Source organism: Squalius cephalus, assembly GCF_949319135.1.
Source record: "Squalius cephalus genome assembly, chromosome: 25".
Taxonomy (NCBI): Eukaryota; Metazoa; Chordata; class Actinopteri; order Cypriniformes; family Leuciscidae; genus Squalius; species Squalius cephalus.
The window spans coordinates 23562404-23585124 of NC_137146.1; the positions used below are offsets into that span (position 1 = coordinate 23562404).

At 40.3% G+C, this 22721-nt stretch overlaps 1 protein-coding gene across 1 annotated transcript in view; it reads left to right on the plus strand.

Moving 5' to 3' along the window:
- The window catches only part of LOC307153983 (NACHT, LRR and PYD domains-containing protein 12-like), a 136884-nt gene that overhangs the window by 68659 nt on the left and 45504 nt on the right, over positions 1-22721 (plus strand). Inside the window, exons 5-7 of the mRNA XM_079863840.1 lie at positions 8652-8741; positions 8923-10719; positions 20270-20440. Coding sequence (XP_079719966.1) covers positions 8652-8741; positions 8923-10719; positions 20270-20440 — 2058 coding nt within the window. The remainder of the gene's footprint in view (positions 1-8651; positions 8742-8922; positions 10720-20269; positions 20441-22721) is intronic.

The window sequence follows — 22721 nt, forward strand, 5'->3', positions numbered from 1 at the left end:
CATTTGCAGAGAATAATTGCAGAGATTCACTTTCTTATCTTTATAGTCTACACACAATCTCCAAATAAAAACTGTTTTTTTCCATTCGTCTTGTTTAACATTTTTCCTCCAGTTTTCTTTGAAAACCCTCAAGTTCTCGCACTCTAAAAAAACATGCATCATCGTTTCTGGAGCAGACCTACACACATCACAGTCCCTCTTTATGTTCTTGTTTATCTGGTGGAGGACCACTTTCGTGTAGATTCTGTTGTGTCTTAATTTAAAATCCAGGTTTTCACATTCTATTCCATTGTACTTTGCACATACACTCTCAGAAAAAAAGGTACAAAAGCTGTCACTGTAGCGGTACCTTTTCAAAAGGTACACCTTTGTACCTAAAGAGTGCATTTAAGTCCCTCAAAGGTACATATTGGTACCAAACATGTACATATTAGTACCTAAATGGTACATATTAGAACCCTTTTGAAGGGTACTGTCCCAGTGACAGCTTTTGTACCTTTTTTCTGAGAGTGTAGGTTTTGCCAAATTCCCTTAACCTTTAAGCCAGGGAGCACCAGGCCACACATTTTCTGATGCTGGTAATTTGATCTCTTTTTTCTAAATAAATTTGTACATCATATTAGTGGATACTCCTTCTTGTAGTCGTTTCCCATCACCTCCATCAAAATACAAATCTGGCAATCCCCATTCCCCAGGTTTAACAGTTTCATTTTCAACACTCTCTACCCAGGCTCTGGGCAGACTCGTCTTAATATTTTCACACATCGAGTTCACTTTTGACATTTCGATTTCATCATCCCACTCCGAAACATAATCATATATGGCTCTATAAGGTAAGAACCCTCTTACATATTCATATGCTATATTAACTTGTCTCATTCCTGCTTTCATATACAATTTGTCATAAAACACTTTCTCTTTCATTCTAATTTTTGGATTTAAAAATATCGGTTGTTTTAAAGCTTGATTTATTTTTTCACACTCATACTGTATATTCATGACCTCTGCCCACACACTAAGCACTTCCTGATAAAACAGCGGCATTTTGTCATACATCAGCTTTTCCAATCCCATAAAAAGCCCTTCTTCCCCACATCCACTACATATGTCCAGCACATCCTTCATATAACCTTTCCATCAATACTCCACTTTATCACATAAATACTTTTTCATCGTTTTTACCCTTATGGCCTTATTTTTAACTTCTAAGTCAATCAATCCTAATCCTCCTTCTTTATAACATGCAATTAATGTTCTCCTTTCCCTCCCCACATAAAATCATTTGTTATCTCAATCATCTCGTTAATTACCCATTGTGGTAAATCGACTGCACCTATAATGTAGTTGCATTTGGAGAGCAACAGAGAGTTCACAACCATAACTTTCCTCTTAACATTAGTTCTCTTAATTTCCAGAATTGGAGTACTTGTTTTATTTTATAAGTTTTCCTCCAGTTACTGAATGAAGAGTTGCTCTGGTCTGACCAAGATCTGGTTCTGAACAGTCCAATCCAAACAGAGTAATAATCATATGGAACTAATGACTGAACCCTGTAGTTTTCAGTCTCATTCCTGATACTGACGAGGTCTGTGTGATGTTCTCTGCAGTAACTCTGAGCTTCAGAGATTCACAAGGAACCTCATGGTCAATCTTGTGAGGTCCTAGGCAAGGCAAGGCAAGTTTATTTATATAGCACATTTCATACACAATGGTAATTCAAAGTGCTTTACATAGAAGAAATTAAAATAATTAAAAGAGATAAGAATAATTAAAACAGTTTAGAAAAATAAAATAAAATACAGTACAGTACAAACAGTCGACGAACATTGGCACAGTGCTCATTCATTAAATGCATAGCTAAACAGAAGTGTTTTGAGTCTGGATTTGAATGTGACTACTGTAGGAGCACGTCTGATCTCCTCTGGAAGCTGGTTCCAGCTGCGGCTGGCATAATAGCTAAAAGCAGACTCGCCATGCTTAGAGTGAACCCTTGGTAATTCTAGCTGATGTGATCCTAATGATCTGAATGATCTGTTGGGTTTATATTCAGTGAGCATATCTGCAATATATTGAGGTCCTAGGCCATTGAATGATTTATATACCAGTAATAATACTTTAAAATCAATCCTAAATTTAACTGGGAGCCAGTGTAAAGACCTGAGGACTGGTGTGATATGTTCATATTTTCTGGTTCTGCTCAGAATCCTGGCGGCAGCGTTCTGTATGAGCTGCAACTGTCTTATGGTGTTTTTGGGAAGGCCAGTGAGGAGTCCATTACAATAATCCACCCTGCTGGTGATGAAAGCATGCACAAGTTTCTCTAAGTCTTGTCTGGAAACAAAGCATCTAATTCTTGCAAAATTTTTAGATGATAGTATGCTGATTTAGTTATTGCTTTGACATGACTACTGAAACTAAGGTCTGACTCTAGGGACACACCGAGATTCCTGACTTGATGTTTAGTTGTTTGACCCCTAGAGTGAAGGTATGCATTCACCTTGAGAACTTCATCTTTGTTTCCAAACGCAATGACTTCAGTTTTGTCTTTGTTTAAAGGTCCCGTTGCATGCGATTCCATGTTTCAAACTTTAGTTAGTGTGTAATGTTGCTGTTAGAGCATAAATAATATCTGTAAAATTATAAAGCTCAAAGTTCAATGCCAAGCGAGATATTTTATTTAACAGAAGTTGACTACAAAAAACGGCTCGATTGGACTACACCCCTCTACATCCTGCATTAGTGACATCACCAGAACCGTTTTTTGACTAACCTCCGCCCACAGGAATGCTCCCTCAACTCTACTGGCTACTTGGCACTTCTTATAACTTAGCCTACTGTGTTTACTCAGCTCTTACGGTGATTTTCTGAAGTAAAACTGACACTTCATCTTTTGTGTGATGTACAATAAACTTTATTAAACTCATCAGTACATGTTTGATCATCATTCAGACAGCAGACTTGTAGGCTATTAATAAATAATGGATACATAGCCTACAAGCAGATGACAAATACGTTATAATAACCGTAATTAAACTACTAAACCATACCTGTTTCATCTCTATACAGCACTCTGACTCTGTAGGCATTATTGTCCGACTCGAAATGAACGCCGTTACTGAGAGTTTCTGATATTATCATCATTCCGTGAGATGAATTTTTCCTGACAGACTGAGCGCGAGCTCATGAAGCTCCGCCCCCTGTGTCGTCCAGCAGCACCTCATTTGCATTTAAAGGGGACACACTGAAACGGCTCGTTTTTCTGAGCCCCAAAAAATGTCAATTTAAACATGCTGTAAAAAATGATCTGTTGGGTATTTTGAGCTCAAACTTCACATACACACTCTGGGGACATCAGAGACTTATTTTACATCTTGTGAAAAGGGGCATAGAACGGGACCTTTAACTGAAGAAGGTTTTGACACATCCAACTGTTGACTTCATCAATGCATTGGCACAGGGAGTCAATGGGGCTGTAATCGTTAGGCGATAGGGCTAAGTAGATCTGTGTGTCGTCTGCATAGCTGTGGTAAGCAATTTGGTTCTTTCTCATTATTTGGCTCATTGGGAGCATATACAGGTTGAACAGGAGTGGCGCAAGAATTGAGCCTTGAGGGACTCCGCATGTCATGGATGTCCACTCAGACTTATGATCTCCTATACTCACATCAGGGGCGATTCTAGGATTTTCATTTTAGGGGGGCTCAGCCCCCAATGAGGGTATGATATTAAAAAGTTAGTTTATGGTCTAATGCTCATTATTAACTACTTTCATTCATTGATCCAGTAACATGCATATGGCAGAGTTATATAATCACTGAGGTCCCGAATGTGAGGTCTTTAGGGGGGTTCGGGGGCATGCTCCCCCGAGAAAATGTTGATTTCTCTGATCTACATATGTGCATTTTAAGATGTTTTGAAGGCCAAAAAATTGGATAACAATAGCTTTAAAACCATGTGCGGGCAGCTGTTTATTTTCCACACTTCATCAGCATCACACTCTTTTTCTCTTTGTTTTTATCTTGCTCTGTCTTTTCCCCTCCTAAAGCTGAGCTTTGACTGATATAGGCTTTTCATTTTTGTCTGTCAGTGAAGAAAGTAAACATAGGGTCAACTGATAGGTTGATTTATGAATCATTTTTTCAGACAAAGCTACCAGGAAAGCTAGGTAACTAAGTTTATTAAATTCATTCACAATATATACACATTCATTATTGATCTAGGCCTAATATATGGCCGTAGACAGGGCTTTATAATCAAAGAGGTCATACATTTGAAGTTGTTATGGGGTTAAACATTTTTATTTCTCTGATATGTGCATTTCAAGACGTTTGAAGGCCAAAAAAGGATAAGAAATAGATTTAAAACCTGCTCTCTCCTCATCTCCATTACTCTGTCTTTTTCTCTCAGTCTCCTGATCTTGCCCTGTCTCTTCCCCTCCAAAAGCTGAACTTTTTTTAATTTACTGAAGGCTACAAATTGTATTATATTAATTCTCAACATGTACACATGCATTATTAATCTTGTGCCTATGAAAACGGCTTTGTTAATGTTTCTTGTCCCTTCACAATGACATAATTACACGTTATTAGACAAAAGTTTATTAGTTTTCTAATTATTTTTGTCATTCGTTTAACATTTATGACCTAAAAAACTGTTAGTTTAGCTACATATTCTTAACTCGCACTTGACCGTAAACTGAAGCGTCAGTCGTGCTGCTAAAATTCGCGCTCGGATGAGAAACCGAACCGTCCTGTGTTGCTCCCAATGCTCTAGTAATTACATTATGTAAACTGCAATGCATTTATGACAAAGAACTGCACTGATGCAGATGTAATATCATAGCAATCTATCAATAAATGCACTCACGACACACCTTGTACTCTCTGATGTTCGCTCTGCTCGGCGCCCCTGCAGATTAAAAAAAGCGCTAAATCCAAGCAGACTCAGATAAGGGGAGGAGCCGGAACTTGACGCAGCTTTCCGCCGTTTCAAATGAGTTTTTTAAAAGGGGACTGAAGCGATCAAAAATGTATTAATCAAATATTTTTTAGGGGGGCTGGGCAGAAGTTTAGGGGGGCTGAAGCCCCCCTAAAAAGGGCCTAGTGACGCCCCTGACTCACATAATAACCTCTCCCATCTAAGTATGACCTGAACTATTTTAGGACTATCCCAGTTAAGTTTATTTAGTGGATGTGAAGAGGAGGAGGAATGTAGAAGTGGTTTAGAGTAGCCTATTAAATAAGAAGAAAGTAGTGCTAGATATATTCTATTTAAGTGAGATGTGGAATAATAGGCTTATGAACGCTTACATTTTTTATTACTGACTGATAGACAGGTGTGACCTGATCTGCACGTCTCGAACACCCGCTTTCACTACACAGCGTACACCGCCCTCTACTGGCGAACATAGGTATGAATAATGGCTCCTACAAATGCATTAATCCGTGTAATAAATATGTTTGTTTTGAGTTTATCAGCACACAAAACTGACTGGAGTTATTAACTGTAAACCTTTACCTTACTGTTGATTAAACCCAATAAGGGCAACCATTAAAACACTAGGCTACCCAACATTACAGCGACTTCAGCAGTTTAATCACGTGCTCCTTTCGTCACAGATAATAGCGAAAGTAAAAGAAAGCTGATGTTTCGCATTTGTAATCAGACACTCGATTCCTTCCGATACAAAATATTATTAGATGTTAAATAGAAACTTTTATTAAATAGTAGACAGGAATTTATGTGTAGCTAGCCTACTCGATGGAACAGATGGAGGAGTTTGTGAATCGGTTGGCTATGTAGATACATTTTACTGTTCGCGCACTCGAGGTGACTTCCACATTAATATTTTCTCTGAAAGGAAATGAACGAGGTTTTTTTTGTGTATCGTGTATAGCCTATGATAATTTATCAAAAGATCTCTATCTATTTATTTCTCCAACTCTCACGATCTGATCAGATCAATTATAAAGATGTTTAACAATGTTTAATTACATTAGTTTTGTGTTTGTTTGTCATTTCCACCCAGAGTCAGTGAGATCAGACTGTTTCAACTGTTCAGCTTTATCATGGGTGACACCAGGGCCGTTTCTAGGCATAGGCAAACTAGGCGGTCGCCTAGGGCGCAAACAGCTGGGGGGCGCCAGTGAGAGCCCTCACCACACCAAGAGATTTTTTTTCTCACCCAGGCGAGTGGAAGAAAATCCTTTTTTTTTTTTACATTTCCGATAATGGATAGTATATTTGCACTAAGTTCCTGTCTTTTTGGCAAAAAGACGCCCACTGCTTAATATCTACAGTGGCATAGGTCGTAAGGCGTGAGGTGCTTGAAAGTAGCTTTTGATGCGTTCGACCCGAGTTCGAATCCGCCTTTTGCCAAGATGTAAAATTTATAGCCTAGCATAAAGGTCTCTAGCGTTACATTTTGTTAACAAACTAAAATCGAAATCGTGATATGGCTTCGTGCCTTTATAAAACAGCACAAGACTTTAATTAAGTAGCCTATATAGGCATTCTGTTTGTGCTGCGTGATTTAAAGAAAAGTGCGCACTTTGCTCATGCGATCAGGTGTTTTTCTCCAAAATAAAAGCTCAAGGTTTTATTTCTTGCAACTTGCAAGTGAAAAAATTAGGACAGAAGTATTGTAATTTTCCTATACTATAGTAGGCAATAATGTAAAATATACTTACTGTATATAATTTATACTGTACATATTATTGGCTATATGGATTTTACGTCATAAGAATACTTAAAAATCTTAAAAGTGATAATGTAATGTAGATTGAGACTCTATATCATAACTAAAATGTTTGAGCCCTTTAGTGTCCAGGTACAAGTCAATGTTTTTTCTTTGTTCAATGTGCACAGTTCATGGGTTGAAGCTCTTAATTTTTAGCTCTCAAAGTGCACCAGATTGATGCATTAATTTAACCTTAAAATGTACAAAATTTTCTAGCGGGGGAGCATGCCCCCGAAACCCCCTAGAGGGACAGGGGTCCACCCAACATATTTTCACAAAATCCTATGGGAGAGAACGAAAATTTATTAATTAATTTATTAACTACTCCAGCATAGTGCAACAACAAAGTCCTTTTAAGTGAGTAAAACTGTTAATGTAAAATTACAATATATAATTTTTATATATAATATATAATTATATATAATAATGGGGGGGGGGGGGGGTGCTCAATAGGAATCTTGCCTAGGGTGCCAAAAAGGCTAGAAACGGCCCTGGGTGACACACAAACATCCAGAGATGAAGATTCTTCTAAAGGATGCAGGTACTATGAATAAACACATTAAAGAACATTTTTTATAAAAAAAATAAAAAAAAAGTTTCCTGAAGAAAAACCTGTGACATATTTTTTTAAATAAATTTTTTTAAGGGAAATTTTTTGAAACCAATGTCTAAACCCTCCTCAAGTGCTTTTCATTAAAACGTTTTGTTTTTACTTTTCGTTGTTCTGTTATAGTTCAGTTCAGCAGGAGAGATCAGAACCAGCGCCCAGCTGTGTGTCTTTGAGAAGTGACAGGTCTATGGGTCTACCAATACATTTTAAGAATGACAACACACAGACTGATCTCAGGTATAACATTTTTATAAATACATGATTGGCATTTTAATATTATGGTGTTTTTGTATTTTGCATTTATGATATTCATACTAGACATTGTTGTCTTCACCTGATGCGAGAGAGACATATCTACAAAGTGTTAAAATTTGTTGGCTTGGACTCAGATATAGCATTTTATTGAATGAGATGCTTATATTATTTTAAACACCCAGCTTTTGTGGACATTTTAAATGGACTGTAGGCTAGTCCTTTTTGTTGGTACCTGGGCGTTGTGGAACTCCAGGTAATGTGCAGCAGTGCTGCTGATGAGGCCTTATATTCAGAGCTCAAATAATGCCCTATATATTCTGACCTCAAACCCATCATAACCTCCTCCAAAATTACAAAAATGACCAACTAATGTCAATATAATAAAATTTAACTTTATGAAATTAATCATGTTGTTGGTAGAAAACATTGTTTCTGCTCAGATAATCACTGAGACCATATCATCTGCACATATTGCCAAATAGGCACAAGGTTTTGTTATCAGTTGAAGATCCTCCTTTATGCCTCTTATGACAGAGTCCACTATCTTTAAAGCATATTTTAAGGAAATGCGATGGTTTTAACTCCTCTAGGACTCTGAGTTTATTCTGTTGATTCTTATGAAAAGAATAGTGAGGCCGATTTAGTTAAAACACATTTGTAATTGTAGTTTTTTTGTTTATTTCTCTTTTTATATTTTGCTACTTTTATTCTCACCATTGAACTAGCTCTGATATCTGGCATGACGTTAAATTATAAGCAATTAATAAACAATGTATTATTTTAATTTAATATGTACAATGTATAATACAATATATTGTCAAACTTTTTTTCATAGTTTTTGTTTTTAGTATTATTACAGTTTTGCCCTTGAGCAGTTGATTTATTAATAAGTGCATTTACTGTGGGGGCATATTCATGCATATTAATGTGCATTTACTTATTAACTGTTGATAGAATTATTCAGGTGATGTAAAATAAATTCACCAATATCAGAGTGTCTGATTCTTGATTCTCTTCATGATGTTTAAGTTCAATCCCATCACAAAGATCAACAGTAACAAAACCCGTCTGTAAGAAGAATGACCAGCCTATGAATCAACTACAGGACTTTAATGAAAGCAGGGATGCTGGTGTCAGGTAAACTGTGCAATTTTTGATTGAGATCAAAATTAAAACACATTAATAATGAACACATTTCATAAATATTATGATATTTTCTCGGTCATGATACAGAGAATAAATAAGACATTTTATTCTATATATGTATCTCTATATTTAACTTATGTAATACATGTACCATGGAATTTTAATTTTGCAGCCATGAAGTCCTCAACACATTTAGATCAAATCTGATGAAGAAGTTTAAGTGTCTGAATGAGGGAACAGCAAAGCAGGGAAACCCAACACTCCTGAATGAGATCTACACAGAGCTCTACATCACAGAGGGTGACAGTGGAGAGATCTGTAATGAACATGAGGTGAGACAGATTGAGACACAATCCAGGAGAGCAGCAACAGAGGACATACCCATCAAATGCAACGACATCTTTAAACCTTTACCTGGACAAAACAAACCCATCACAACTGTGCTGACAAAGGGAGTCGCTGGGATTGGAAAAACAGTCTCTGTGCAGAAGTTCATCCTAGACTGGGCTGAAGGCAAAGTGAATCAGGACGTCCAGCTCATATTTCCACTACCTTTCAGAGAGATCAATTTGATGAAGGGCAAAAAGTCCAGTCTTTCAGATCTTCTTCATGTCTTTTTCCCTGAAACAAAAGAAATGGAAATATCCAGTGACAAATATAAAGTGTTGTTCATCTTTGATGGTCTGGATGAGTGTCGTCTTCCCTTACATTTTCAAAGGAATGAGACTCTACGAGATGTAAACAAAAAGAAATCAGTGGACGTACTGCTGACGAACCTCATTGCGGGGAATCTGCTTCCCTCTGCTCTGATCTGGATCACCTCTAGACCAGCAGCAGCCGATCTCGTCCCCTCTGAGTGTGTCCATCGAGTGACTGAGGTACGAGGCTTCAATGAGCCACAGAAGGAGGAATACTTCAGGAAGAGAATCAGTGATCAGAGTCTGGCCAATACAATCATCTCACACCTGAAGTCATCAAGGAGCCTCTACATCATGTGCCACATCCCAGTGTTCTGCTGGATCTCAGCCACTGTTCTAGAGAAGATGTTGAGTGAAGCAGAGAGTGGAGAGATTCCCAAGACTCTCACTCAAATGTACACACGCTTCCTGATCCTTCAGTCCAACATCAAACATGAGAAGGACTATGAGAAGAACCTGACAGATGAAGACATGATCCTCAAACTGGGAAAAGTGGCTTTTCAGCAGCTTGTGAAAGGCAATGTGATCTTCTATGAGAAAGACCTGAGAGAGTGTGGCATTAATGTGACAGAAGCATCAGTGTACTCAGGATTGTGCACTCAGATCTTCATAGAGGAGTCAGGCCTGTATCAGGGGAAAGTCTTCTGCTTTGTTCATCTGAGTGTTCAGGAACATCTAGCAGCTTTATATGTGCACCTCTGCTTCATAAACAACAACAGAAATGTATTTGACACAGTCTCTAAATCAGGTTTGTTGTCTATGTTTAAGGACTGGTTTAAACTCAGTTCACTAGAATATGTTTCATTTTCTGAGCTTCATGAGAGAGCCGTGAATCAGGCTCTAGAGAGTAATAATGGACATCTGGACCTTTTCCTGCGGTTCCTTCTGGGTTTGTCAGTGGAGTCTCATCAGATTCTCCTTCAGGGACTAATGACACTGAGAAGAAGAAGGTCTGACAGCAATGAGAAAACAGCTCAGTACATCAAGGAGAAGATCAGGACCATTGACTCTCCAGAGAAATCCATCAATCTGTTCCACTGTCTGAATGAACTGGGTGACCAGTCACTAGTGGAGGAAATACAACAGCATCTGAAATCTGGAACAATAAGTGAAGCCAGACTCTCTTCATCTCAGTGGTCAGCTGTAGTTTTTGTGTTGTTGACATCAGAGAAGAGTCTGGAGAAGTTTGATATTAATACATTTGTTGGAGAAAACAATAAAGCTGAAAAACTGAAGGTTCTCCAGAAGCTGCTGCCCGTGATTAAAGTTCAGTAAGTATCAGTGAAAACTATCACTTTACTGTTAAAACAAAAGAAAATCAAAAGCTCATAAATCTAAGAAACATACGAACATTTATTGTACATGGCAGCATACTTGTTTTTATTGTTTTTCAGATTTTTTTTATTTGAATTAATCTATTTTATTGATGGGAATAATGACGGGGAGATGTGATTGGGAAACAATACAAGCTGACTCAAACTTGTGTTAAAGTACCTGACAGCCAATGTCTTCAACATGAGGATTAATTTAAAACAAACAAGTTTAATGTTACAAATGATTTAGTACTTAAACTTAATTTAGTACTTAGTAATTAATATGGATTTGATCCACGTTAAAAGTTAATTCTTTATTGTTGCAAATTTGACAATGAAACTTGACTACTTAGATAAGGTTTTCATCAACATTTTAAGTATTACATTTTAAACAGACAAATAAAGCCCAACTCTTACAATAGAGGTAAACAACATCAACTGGATAGAGCCAGAGACTGGACTAAAAAGGCAAAGGTCAAAATCTATAAATATGACTTCATAATATATATAATAAAGCATGTATAATATGACATAATAAAGCACACAATATAAAAAAAAAGGCTATCATGGTTGAGATATCAGTTGATGGTTGTAAAATTTATGTCATGGGAATAATTTGTCTTAATTATACGCTATACAAAGAGAGTGATTTATCACTGATCCAGTACTATAAAGTCCTGGCAACAACAGACAAAAAATGTAATATTCATATAGCATGTTTATTGGTTATTCACTTGCAAGGGAGCCCAAGAATTCTAGCCCAAGAATGCGGTCTTACATTTAGAGCAAAGCGTGGAGTTAGTTGGTTTAATTTGATGTTGTTTATGTCGTGTCTGTTCAGAATCTTGTTCTTTTGCACACTGAGAGTTTGTTATCCTGAGTCCATACCATGTCCCATTTGTCTTTTATTCACACTTAACTCTCTCTCCCATTGTAATCTGTGACACCATGACCTCAAGGTTCCTGAGTAATTTTGAGACAGTGCCATCCATTGGTGACCAAGTGCAGTGTTTTCTTTACTTCATCTACAAATTGTCTATTTTTTCTCTATTTTCTATTGCTTTTTGTTTTCAGTTCATAGTGTTTACCAAGTATGATTTTCATCTCTCTACAGTTTGAGTGATTGTGGAGTCACACAGAAAGATTGTGCTGCTCTGACTTCAGCTCTGATATCAAACCCCTCACAACTGAGAGAACTGAATCTGAATAAGAGAAAACTGCGAGATCCGGGTATGAAGCTTCTCTCTGTTGTACTGAAGGATCCTGACTGTAAACTGGAGACACTCTGGTAAGATCATCTACGGTATATCATAGTCAGACATGTTATCGTCTTCTGTAAGACTAAATCAGGGTTCCTCAAATCTGGCACTGGAGGGCCGCTGCCTTACTGAGTTTAGCTCAAACCCTGATAAAACTCTCCTTCCTGTAACTCTGAAGACATGGATTAGCTTGTTCAGGCGTCTTTAATTAGGGTTGGAGATAAACTCTGCAGGACAGCGGCACTTCAAAACCGGATTTGAGGAACCCTGGACTAAATGCTTTGATGCTAATTTTAGGACTACACTGCAGAAAATACATTTCTTTCTCAGTATTTTTGTCTTCTTTTCTTTTTTGTATTCTTAATTGAAGATACATTTACTTGAGAAGCAAAATAAGTTAAGTCTTGTATACTGAAAAATTGCTTATGTATCTTGATTTAAGAATTTTTAGATATTAGATATTTAGACGACGTCTGGATCGGATTCAGAATAATGATCAAAACACAGATGGAGTAGATCAAGTCCAACAATACCCCCAAAGCTTCACAGTCCTATACCTCGTCCTGCGTCGACATTTCATTAAGTAACATTTGCCAGTTTTGATTTTACATATGCGTCTGCTGACATACGTGACCCGTTCTGGCAAAATGAGTCGCAATGAGCAAATGTTCATGACTGATCTACACCTGTTTGAATTTAATAGTCAAAGTCAATTTTGAGAAAAATCGAGTTAAAGTTTTCTGAAGGTACACAAGAAAAAGTGAGGCTACACTACAGCTTAAAATATAAAAGTGCTGGTGCGTACCGGCCCACTTCGAGCACTGGAGGCACATCATCACTACACACGGCTTATACAGTAGAGAACTGTTGAGAATACAGTAATATCACTGTGAAAACAACAAAAATAATTTACAATCTACAAAAACATATCAAACTCAATATAACAATGCACTGGAGAACAGGGGCCCGTTCTTCATACGTGGATTACTGTTATCTGGATTTTACTGTTGATGATTTTACATGATCCAGGATTGTTAGGTTCTTCAAAGCTCATCCTGGAATTGCTGTCATAGCAACAGGTCCGTAAGCTCAAACGGGAGCATCTTATTTCATGTAAACTGGATTAGATTGCATCTTTTCAAGCGCAGGTGATACTTAAAGTCTGTTCCAGCCACTGCTACTTTCTTACAAGAGTAGCCTAATGAACCAGGTACGATAATGACTTAAAATAATAATAATAATAATAATTTAAAAACTCATTTGAAAATAATATTACAATGCTGTGTAGTCTATCATAATAGACACAGTTTACTCACTGAGAGTAATAATTACCTAATAATTTTATTGGAGTCTTACATGATGTAGGCCAACAGTTAGTCTGAGCCGTACATTAATTTGCAGATATTATCGGGAGTGGTTTGTTGCAGGAGATGCAGTTAACTTATGAAAAAAATGCTGTGCCATTAGAAAAATGTTCTTGCCCCATAAGAAACTTTAATTAATGCTGTCATTTAACAAATCTGCTTTACAGGTAAAATTAAATGAATTGCTAATTATAACATTTAAATGAAAATGTAAAGTACAAATACTAGAAATAGTGAAATAATGGAAATAATTGGGAATCATGTAACAAACAGTACATTTAATTGATCTATTATAACTTTTATGTCATTTTGGTTGCTTGGCTGTTTCCTTATTCACCTTATTCTGCCCCGCCCACTTTTACTTCTGTCCAGTCCTTCCGTTGTAAACCAACTTCCGGTTTAGCGGACCCTCATTCAATTTCGAGGAGAACTGCAGAGAAGTCTCACTGATAAAATGTCACATAAGATAAGCTAATTTGTGCCAAATGTGCTATGTACGTGTGTACCAACAGCACAGCAATGCACTGTTTCACGGGGTAATTTTTAAACGACTTTTAGGTGTTTATATGACCCGTCTGCCTATCTGATCGCCCGATGTGTAGTGTTTAGCCTACATTAGCCACACACATCTAATGTTGTAATGGTCTCACTACAGGACACATACACATGCTATACCTTGTTTGAAAGCTATGGTCCTCTAGAATTCAGTCGCTGGATTTATTTTACAGCCATTACTTGTGTTAGAGATCAAACCATAAGAAATTGCAGCTAGCAGTTAGCTAAGCTAACGTTACCCTCTTGTTCATCTAGTTGAGGCTCTACTTTCTTTCTACACCAGTTCGTGGCTATTTTTTTCTCATCTGTTGGCTATACACTGCAAATGTATCTGGTGATTAAGCAAACAAACTGTGGTGTAATAATGTTTCAAACTTTACATGTAGTAGTGTTTGTGCACATCTTCATAACTAAGTAATAGCTATTAGAAAGACACAGCTATAAATAATTTGATTGTGGCATTGTTTCAAAAGCTTCAAGTGAAATGTACTTTAGTACGTTGCAGCAGTTGTTAATAACCATAGGCCAACGCATTTGGCTATAATATTATCTACTTATATCAAGACAGATAACAGATTGGACCAGGGCAAACAAAGCGCTAAGTAGCTAAACCAGGAAGTGAGATTACGCGGATGGCGCCACCCAGTGCTACTTCCGGAATAAGGTGAATAAAGGTGTCACGGTTCATGAATTCACTGACTCTTTCTCGCGCTGTGTTGTGTTGTGTGTGTGTGTGTGTTGTGGGCGTGGTCGCTGATCAGTTGCTGATTGTCATCAGCGCCAGCTGATTCTGATCAGCGATCTCTATTTAAGCTCATGGTGTTTCGTCTTGTGTTTGTCAGATCGTTGCGAGAGTTCTCCCTGTGCTGTTGGTCTTCATTGGTGTTCCCGGTTCCCGTTTGGATGTTCACGTTGAGTTCTGCCTGCCTGTTCTTGTTCAAGGATCCTGTTTCGTCTCTGCACTTCACTGGTTCGTGTTGTGTTCCTGTCAGCCCACGTCATCTGAGGATTTATCCCTTCTCATCACATCACCACGGGATTCGGGTTGCCCATCTGCTCCCTGCGCTACCAGGAATATATGGACTGAGTCTTGAGTGTTGGATTACTCTTTCTACGTGTTCATTCAATAAAACTGAGTTCTTGCATTTGCATCTTCTGTCCTCATTTCCCGTAACAGAACGATCTGACCATCATGGATGCAGCGAGAAGCACAGACCTGGCAGAGTTTCTGTCCCGAAGCACGACGAGGATGGACCAGCAGGAGGAGAATTTAGCCCTGACTGGACGCGCTGTGCAAGCCTTGGTAGCGCAGGTGACCGAGCTCACCCAGCGAATTCAAGATCTAACTCCTCCCACTGCGCCACCCACACCGCCAACCCCGCCTACAACCCCGTCAACTAACCAGCCACATGAGCCCAGAGTACCAGCTCCTGAGAGATACAGCGGTGAGCCACATTTATGTAGAGCATTTCTAACCAAGTGTTCCATGTTTTTTGCTCTGCAACCCCAGACTTTTGCTTCGGAAGACGCAAAGGTAGCTCTGGTTCTCACGCTACTGTCTGGACGTGCGGCTCAGTGGGGAACGGCGGTGTGGGAGAGTCAAGATCCATGCTGTTCCTCGTTCCAGTCACTCGCGGCGGAGATAAAGAGAGTGTTTGATCGAGCGGTGGCTGGAAGAGAAGCTGCACGTCAACTAGCTGATCTTCGCCAAGGAAGCCAATCAGTCACCGACTACTCGATTGAGTTTCGCACTCTCGCCGCGGAGTGTAACTGGAACGAGGAGGCGCAGTGGGATCGCTTCCTGCATGGGCTGGCTGACCGTATCCAACGAGAGATATATGCTTTGGATCTCCCGAAGGATCTTAATGGACTAATCGAGTTGGCCCTGCGGGTGGATGCCCGACTGCAACGGGTGGAACAACATTCCCGCAGGACTCTGGTTCCGGAGACCTTCGCAGCCCCTCGAGCCAGTGGTGGTGATACGGTCAGCCATACCTTCGATCTCGAGCCCATGCAGGTGGGTAGAGCTCGGCTCTCCCGGGAGGAGAGAGAACGACGGAGATCCCGGGGCCTATGCCTGTACTGCGGTGGGGCTGGTCATTTCATCAATATCTGCCCCGTAAAGGATCGAGCTCGACAGTAAGCGGGAGGCTACTGTCGGGCGGGATCTCCACCAACAAGACCTCCTCCACTCTCCTCCCGGTGAGACTGCAATGGGCAACCCGATTTTTCAACTGCCACGCACTTCTGGATTCTGGGGCCGAGGGGAATTTTATGGATCTATCCATGGCACGTAAGCTGCAAATTCCCATCAGATCACTCACCAGTCCGATTTCTGTCAATGCACTTAACGGACAAGAACTACCGGTCATTACACTCACCACTGATAAGCTGACACTCATAACCTCAGGCAACCATACAGAAGAACTATCTTTCTTACTCCTGGACTCTCCTCATTCCCCGGTGGTCCTCGGTCATCCCTGGCTCACACAGCATAATCCCAGGGTTGACTGGGGTCACAATTCTGTGTCTGCTTGGAGCACCAATTGTTATGCGTCTTGTTTAATGTCTGCCTGTTCTTTGGTGTCCAGTTCTGTCTTGCAGGAGGAGTCGGTGAATTTATCTAACGTGCCCGCGGAGTACCTCGACCTGAAGGAAGTGTTCAGTAAGTCTCGGGCTGCTTCTCTTCCTCCGCATCGTCCCTATGACTGTGCTATAGACCTTATGCCAGGTACGTCTCCGCCTAAGGGCAAGTTATACTCTCTTTCTGTTCCTGAGAGGGAGGCCATGGAGAAATACATTTCTGATTCTCTAGCTTCCGAATTCATTCGTCCTTCCTCTTCTCCAGCGGGGGCGGGGTTCTTTTTTGTGGGTAAGAAGGATGGATCTCTGCGACCGTGTATTGATTACCGGGGGTTGAACAACATCACGGTAAAGAATACTTATCCTTTGCCGTTGATGTCTTCAGCCTTCGAGCGGTTGCAGGGAGCCTCCATATTCACAAAACTGGACTTGCGCAATGCATATCATTTGGTTCGCATCAGGAAGGGGGATGAATGGAAAACCGCTTTCAATACCCCCAGGGGCCATTTTGAATATTTGGTCATGCCCTTCGGCCTGTCCAACTCCCCAGCGGTTTTCCAGGCACTCGTCAATGACGTGCTGAGAGATATGGTTGACCAGTTCATATATGTTTACCTGGATGACATATTGATTTTTTCATCTTCTCTCCAGGAACACGTTCAGCATGTCAGACGAGTGCTTCAGAGGTTGCTAGAGAATGGGCTTTTTGTCAAGGCGGAGAAATGCGCTTTTCATGCACAGTCTGTTCCTTTCTTAGGTTACATCATCTCATCTGAGGGAATACGCATGGATCCTGACAAGGTTAAGGCTGTGATGGATTGGCCAAGTCCAGATTCCCGTAAGGCCCTACAGAGGTTTCTGGGGTTTGCCAATTTCTATCGGCGTTTTATTCGCAACTTCAGCCAACTAGCCGCGCCTCTGACTGCCTTGACCTCCCCCAGAACGACGTTCAGGTGGTCGAATACAGCCGAGGCTGTGTTCGCCAACCTCAAGAGCCGCTTCAGTTCAGCTCCCATTCTTATTGCCCCTGATTCCTCCCGTCAGTTCGTGGTGGAGGTCGACGCGTCAGAGGTGGGGGTAGGTGCAGTTCTATCCCAGCGTTCTTCCTCAGATGACAAGATGCACCCTTGCGCGTTTTTGTCCCATCGTTTATCTCCTGCCGAACGTAACTATGACATTGGTAACAGAGAGTTGTTGGCAGTCAAGTTAGCGCTGGAGGAGTGGCGTCATTGGTTAGAGGGGTCGGGGGTACCTTTTATCGTTTGGACCGATCATAAGAACTTGGAATATATTAGATCTGCCAAAAGACTCAACTCCAGGCAGGCTCGATGGGCACTTTTTTTCCGACGTTTTGACTTTGTTCTCTCGTACCGCCCGGGCTCAGGTAAAAACATCAAGCCCGACTCTTTATCTCGTATTTTTGACCCATCCGAACGCCCGGTTACTCCCGAGTGCATTTTACCTGAGAAAGTAGTTATCTCCACACTCACATGGGAGGTCGAATCGAAGGTCAAGACGGCCTTAGAAGGGGTAATGCCTCCGCCCGGTTGCCCACCGAGTCGTTTGTTTGTGCCAGAGGGGGTTCGGTCCGACGTTATTCGATGGGGTCACTGTTCCAGCGTAGCATGTCATCCAGGGGTTAATCGTACCTGTTTTTTGGTCAAGCAACGATTCTGGTGGCCATTAATGGCTCGCGACATTCGGAGTTTTGTTTTGGCTTGCTCGGTTTGTGCCACTGGTAAGACTTCCAATCGACCCCCAGATGGGTTACTCCAACCGCTGTCTGTCCCTTCGAGACCCTGGTCCCATATAGCGCTAGATTTTATAACCGCCCTCCCACCCTCCCAGGGTAAGACGGTCGTTTTGACCGTAGTGGACCGGTTCTCGAAGGCGGCTCATTTTATTCCCTTGCCCAAATTACCTTCAGCCAAGGAGACAGCGGTGGCTGTCATAGATCACGTCTTTCGGTTACATGGCCTCCCGACTGATGTGGTTTCTGACAGAGGGTCCCAATTTGTGTCCAAATTTTGGCAGGAGTTTTGTAAATTACTGGGCGCGACTGTCAGTCTGTCTTCGGGTTACCATCCCCAGAGCAATGGGCAAACGGAGAGGGCCAACCAAGATCTTGAGAGAATGTTGCGATGTTTGGTGTCCAAGAATCCTTCCTCCTGGAGTCAGCAACTTTCATTAGTGGAGTACGCCCATAACTCGTTACCAGTGTCATCCACGGGCCTATCTCCGTTTCAGTGCAGTTTAGGGTACCAGCCACCAGTTTTTTCTAGCCTGGAATCCGAAGTTGCGGTCCCCTCCGCTCACGCCTTCGTCCAGAGGTGTTGTCGCACATGGACCAGAGCCCGTGAGACTCTTCTCCAAGTGAGGGCACGCACCAAGGCTAAGGCCGATCGCCACCGGTCAAAGCCTCCCGTATACGTTGTGGGTCAAAAAGTGTGGCTTTCTACTAGAAACATTCCGCTCCGCTCCGTGTCTAACAAACTAGCTCCTAAATTCATTGGCCCATTCACTGTCACCAAGATCATTAGTCCGGTGACAGTCCGCCTCAAACTTCCTCCAGCGTACAGGAGAATTCACCCCGCCTTTCATGTCTCCAAATTAAAGCCCGTGTTTCATTCTCAGCTTAATCCGCCAGTCCCGGTTCCCCCACCGCCGCGACTCGTAGATGGGGAACCTACGTATTCGGTAAATCGTATTCTGGACTCAAGGCGGAGGGGACGCGGATTTCAGTATCTGGTGGACTGGGAAGGTTATGGTCCGGAGGAGAGAAGTTGGGTTCCTGCCAGAGACATTCTGGATCACTCCCTTATTGATGATTACAATCAACAGGTAGGTCCTCCTGGGAGCGCCAGGAGGCGCTCCTAGGGGGAGGGGTAATGTCACGGTTCATGAATTCACTGACTCTTTCTCGCGCTGTGTTGTGTTGTGTGTGTGTGTGTGTTGTGGGCGTGGTCGCTGATCAGTTGCTGATTGTCATCAGCGCCAGCTGATTCTGATCAGCGATCTCTATTTAAGCTCATGGTGTTTCGTCTTGTGTTTGTCAGATCGTTGCGAGAGTTCTCCCTGTGCTGTTGGTCTTCATTGGTGTTCCCGGTTCCCGTTTGGATGTTCACGTTGAGTTCTGCCTGCCTGTTCTTGTTCAAGGATCCTGTTTCGTCTCTGCACTTCACTGGTTCGTGTTGTGTTCCTGTCAGCCCACGTCATCTGAGGATTTATCCCTTCTCATCACATCACCACGGGATTCGGGTTGCCCATCTGCTCCCTGCGCTACCAGGAATATATGGACTGAGTCTTGAGTGTTGGATTACTCTTTCTACGTGTTCATTCAATAAAACTGAGTTCTTGCATTTGCATCTTCTGTCCTCATTTCCCGTAACAAAAGGTCCAGAAATGTTTTCGTCAGGTGTGTGATGTTATTGTTTAATATGATGTCATTAAGTTGCTGTCTTGCTGTCTGAAATCATTGAAAAAGTTGGTTTTGTTTGAGCCTTCACAACATCAGTGGATCAATAATTAACAAACAACAAAAGATTATCTTTCCTCTGTGTTTCTCCTATTAAACTGCCAATATAAACTGGGATTTTTGGAGCACAGGTGTTGAAAGCTTTTTGAATTTCTTTATTATTTTAAATCTCCAATGAAAATTGAGACACATTTAATAGTCTGTGTAGAATTGTGGCTTGTATGTGTTGATCTGAACTGAGAGAGTGAAGAGTGTGTCATTGTTCTCTACAGGTTGAGTGATTGTGGAGTCACAGATGAAGGTTGTTCTGCTCTGGCTTCAGCTCTGAGATCAAACCCCTCACACCTGAGACATCTGAATCTTTCTGAGAATAAACTAGGAGATTCAGTTCATCTGCTCTCTGCTGTACTGGAGGATCCTCACTGTAAACTGGAGAAACTGCTGTAAGATTGTCTCTCTGATTGTCACACATGTCTTTGTCCTCAGTAAGATGAATCATTTGATGTCAATTTTAGGACTAAAATTAGCTTGTAAAATGTTCTGTAAACACTAAATCTGAGCACAGAAATCACAGGCGTACACAAATTACTAATCTCATGATCTGGTACCAGTGTTTCTTTTTACATTTAAAAAAAAAAAATCCTTTAAATTGGGTCAATATTTCATTATATTCGATAATTTTAGTCTGTTTCACTCTGACTACAATGACATTCCTGTTCCCCCATGTTATTCAACAGTGTTTTCCCCAATGATGTTCCTGTAAAATAATTCAGTGGTTCTCAACCCTGATCCTGGAGTTTCACCAGCACTGCACAGTTTAGATGTCTCTATAATCAAACACAGCTGATTCAACTCATCAGCTCGTTAGTAAAGGGGTTTGTCAGAGAAGAGAGACATCCAAAATGTGCAGTGTTGGGGTTCTCCTGGGTGGTTTCTCAGATCTAAGAACGGACTTGTGTTCTTGCGGAGAAAGAATGAAAGAATGTACGTGCCCGAATGAATAGTTCAATATTATGTATCATTTTGATGCACAGAAGCAGGAAACGTAAATCATGTGTATCTCGTTAATCTAAATCTGGAGCGCCCAAAACTGTTCCTGGAGATCTACCTATCTGCAGAGTTCAGATCCAACACACTGACCCAGCTCATTAAGCTCTTCAGGAGCACTTCAGAATGACAGTGAGTGGTGTTTGTTACAGCAGTGTTTCCCACTGTTTCTGTGTCCTGTTGCATGAAGCCAGTTTCAGTTGCTCCCCTTGGAAGTTTGAGATTATTTTGAGCAAACTCTGTTTTTTCGGGCTCAAGTTTCTAGCGGGTTCGATCGCCATGGTTTGAGATTATTTTGAGCAAACTCTGTTTTTTCGGGCTCAAGTTTCTAGCGGGTTCGATCGCCATGGTAACTTGCGCTGCAGGATGACCTTGAATAAAATGAATGTATTCTGTGTTAGAGATCACAAACCAAATCTGGACCAATCAGCTGTGAGTAAAGTGACATGTATCTGATACAATAAAGCCACTCCCCCTGTATCTCTCACTCCAAATTAAAGAATTTTATATTTATATTATATGAATTGTAATTATTTGTAATTTATATAGTATTCATATAATTATTCTCTTAATTTAAAATGAACCCTAAAAGGGGCGATGTATCCTGGGACACACAAACATTCAAGAGTCTGTGAGGAGAAGCAGGGATTTCTTTTAATTTCTCAGTTTTCATGTTGAAAGGGTGTTTGTTGTGAATATTTAGATCTGGTGACTTCATTCATATATTCTCTGTTTAGCTCATGGGCAGCATTTAAAAACAACATGACCTGTAGTGGGAAATCTACTCGCCTTCAGTGATACATTTCACATATTTACAATATTTGAGGGGACTTGTCAAAGAAATTTTATGGATTTAATTTTTCCATTTTCCATAATCTGCCTGTAAATGTTTGTATCTCCCAGGATACGTTGCCCCTTTGGGAGTATAAATTAATTGGAAAAAAGAATGCTGGTTTGGCAATGCGTGTTACAGCATTTTAATAACAATTTTAAAACATTTATTCTCTCATAACTTAAACTAAACATTCTTTGTAAAATTCGGTCGAACAATAAGTATAATGCCTATTTATGAATATATTAGCCTACTGTATCATATTTAATATGCTAATTTCTAGGGCCTATTATCCATATGACCAAAACTTTGCTGAAAAACATCTTGTACACAATCTACTTCATGCCTTCTGTCCTCTGACTGATAGTTTATACTTTTTTTTTAACTTTTTTTTTTATTATTTTTTTTATCAAGTAAAGTCATTTTGCTCAGAAATGAGGGCTTTAATTATCTTTATTAAGTAATGTAAGAAACATTTACTAGACTGAAGCAACTGGTTTTTTTTTATTATTAATACACCATTTATGTTAAAAATTGCATATATGAACTATAAAAGCTGTGTGTGTTGTAAGGGAAATTTTACATTTAGACATGTGTTTGACTCTTAGATGTGTTTTTACTATTAGAAGTGTTCATTTTACTTAGATGTGTTCTTTACTTATAGATGTGAACCTTTTACTCATGTGTATCACTTGTATTAACATTTAACACTTATAGATGTGTTCTTTTACTTTAGATGTGTATCACTGGTATTAACATTGAACATTTAACATTGAACATGTATTTGTACTCGTGAAGCAGTTAAAGAAATATAATCATATAATCATTATTAAAGATATGTAACC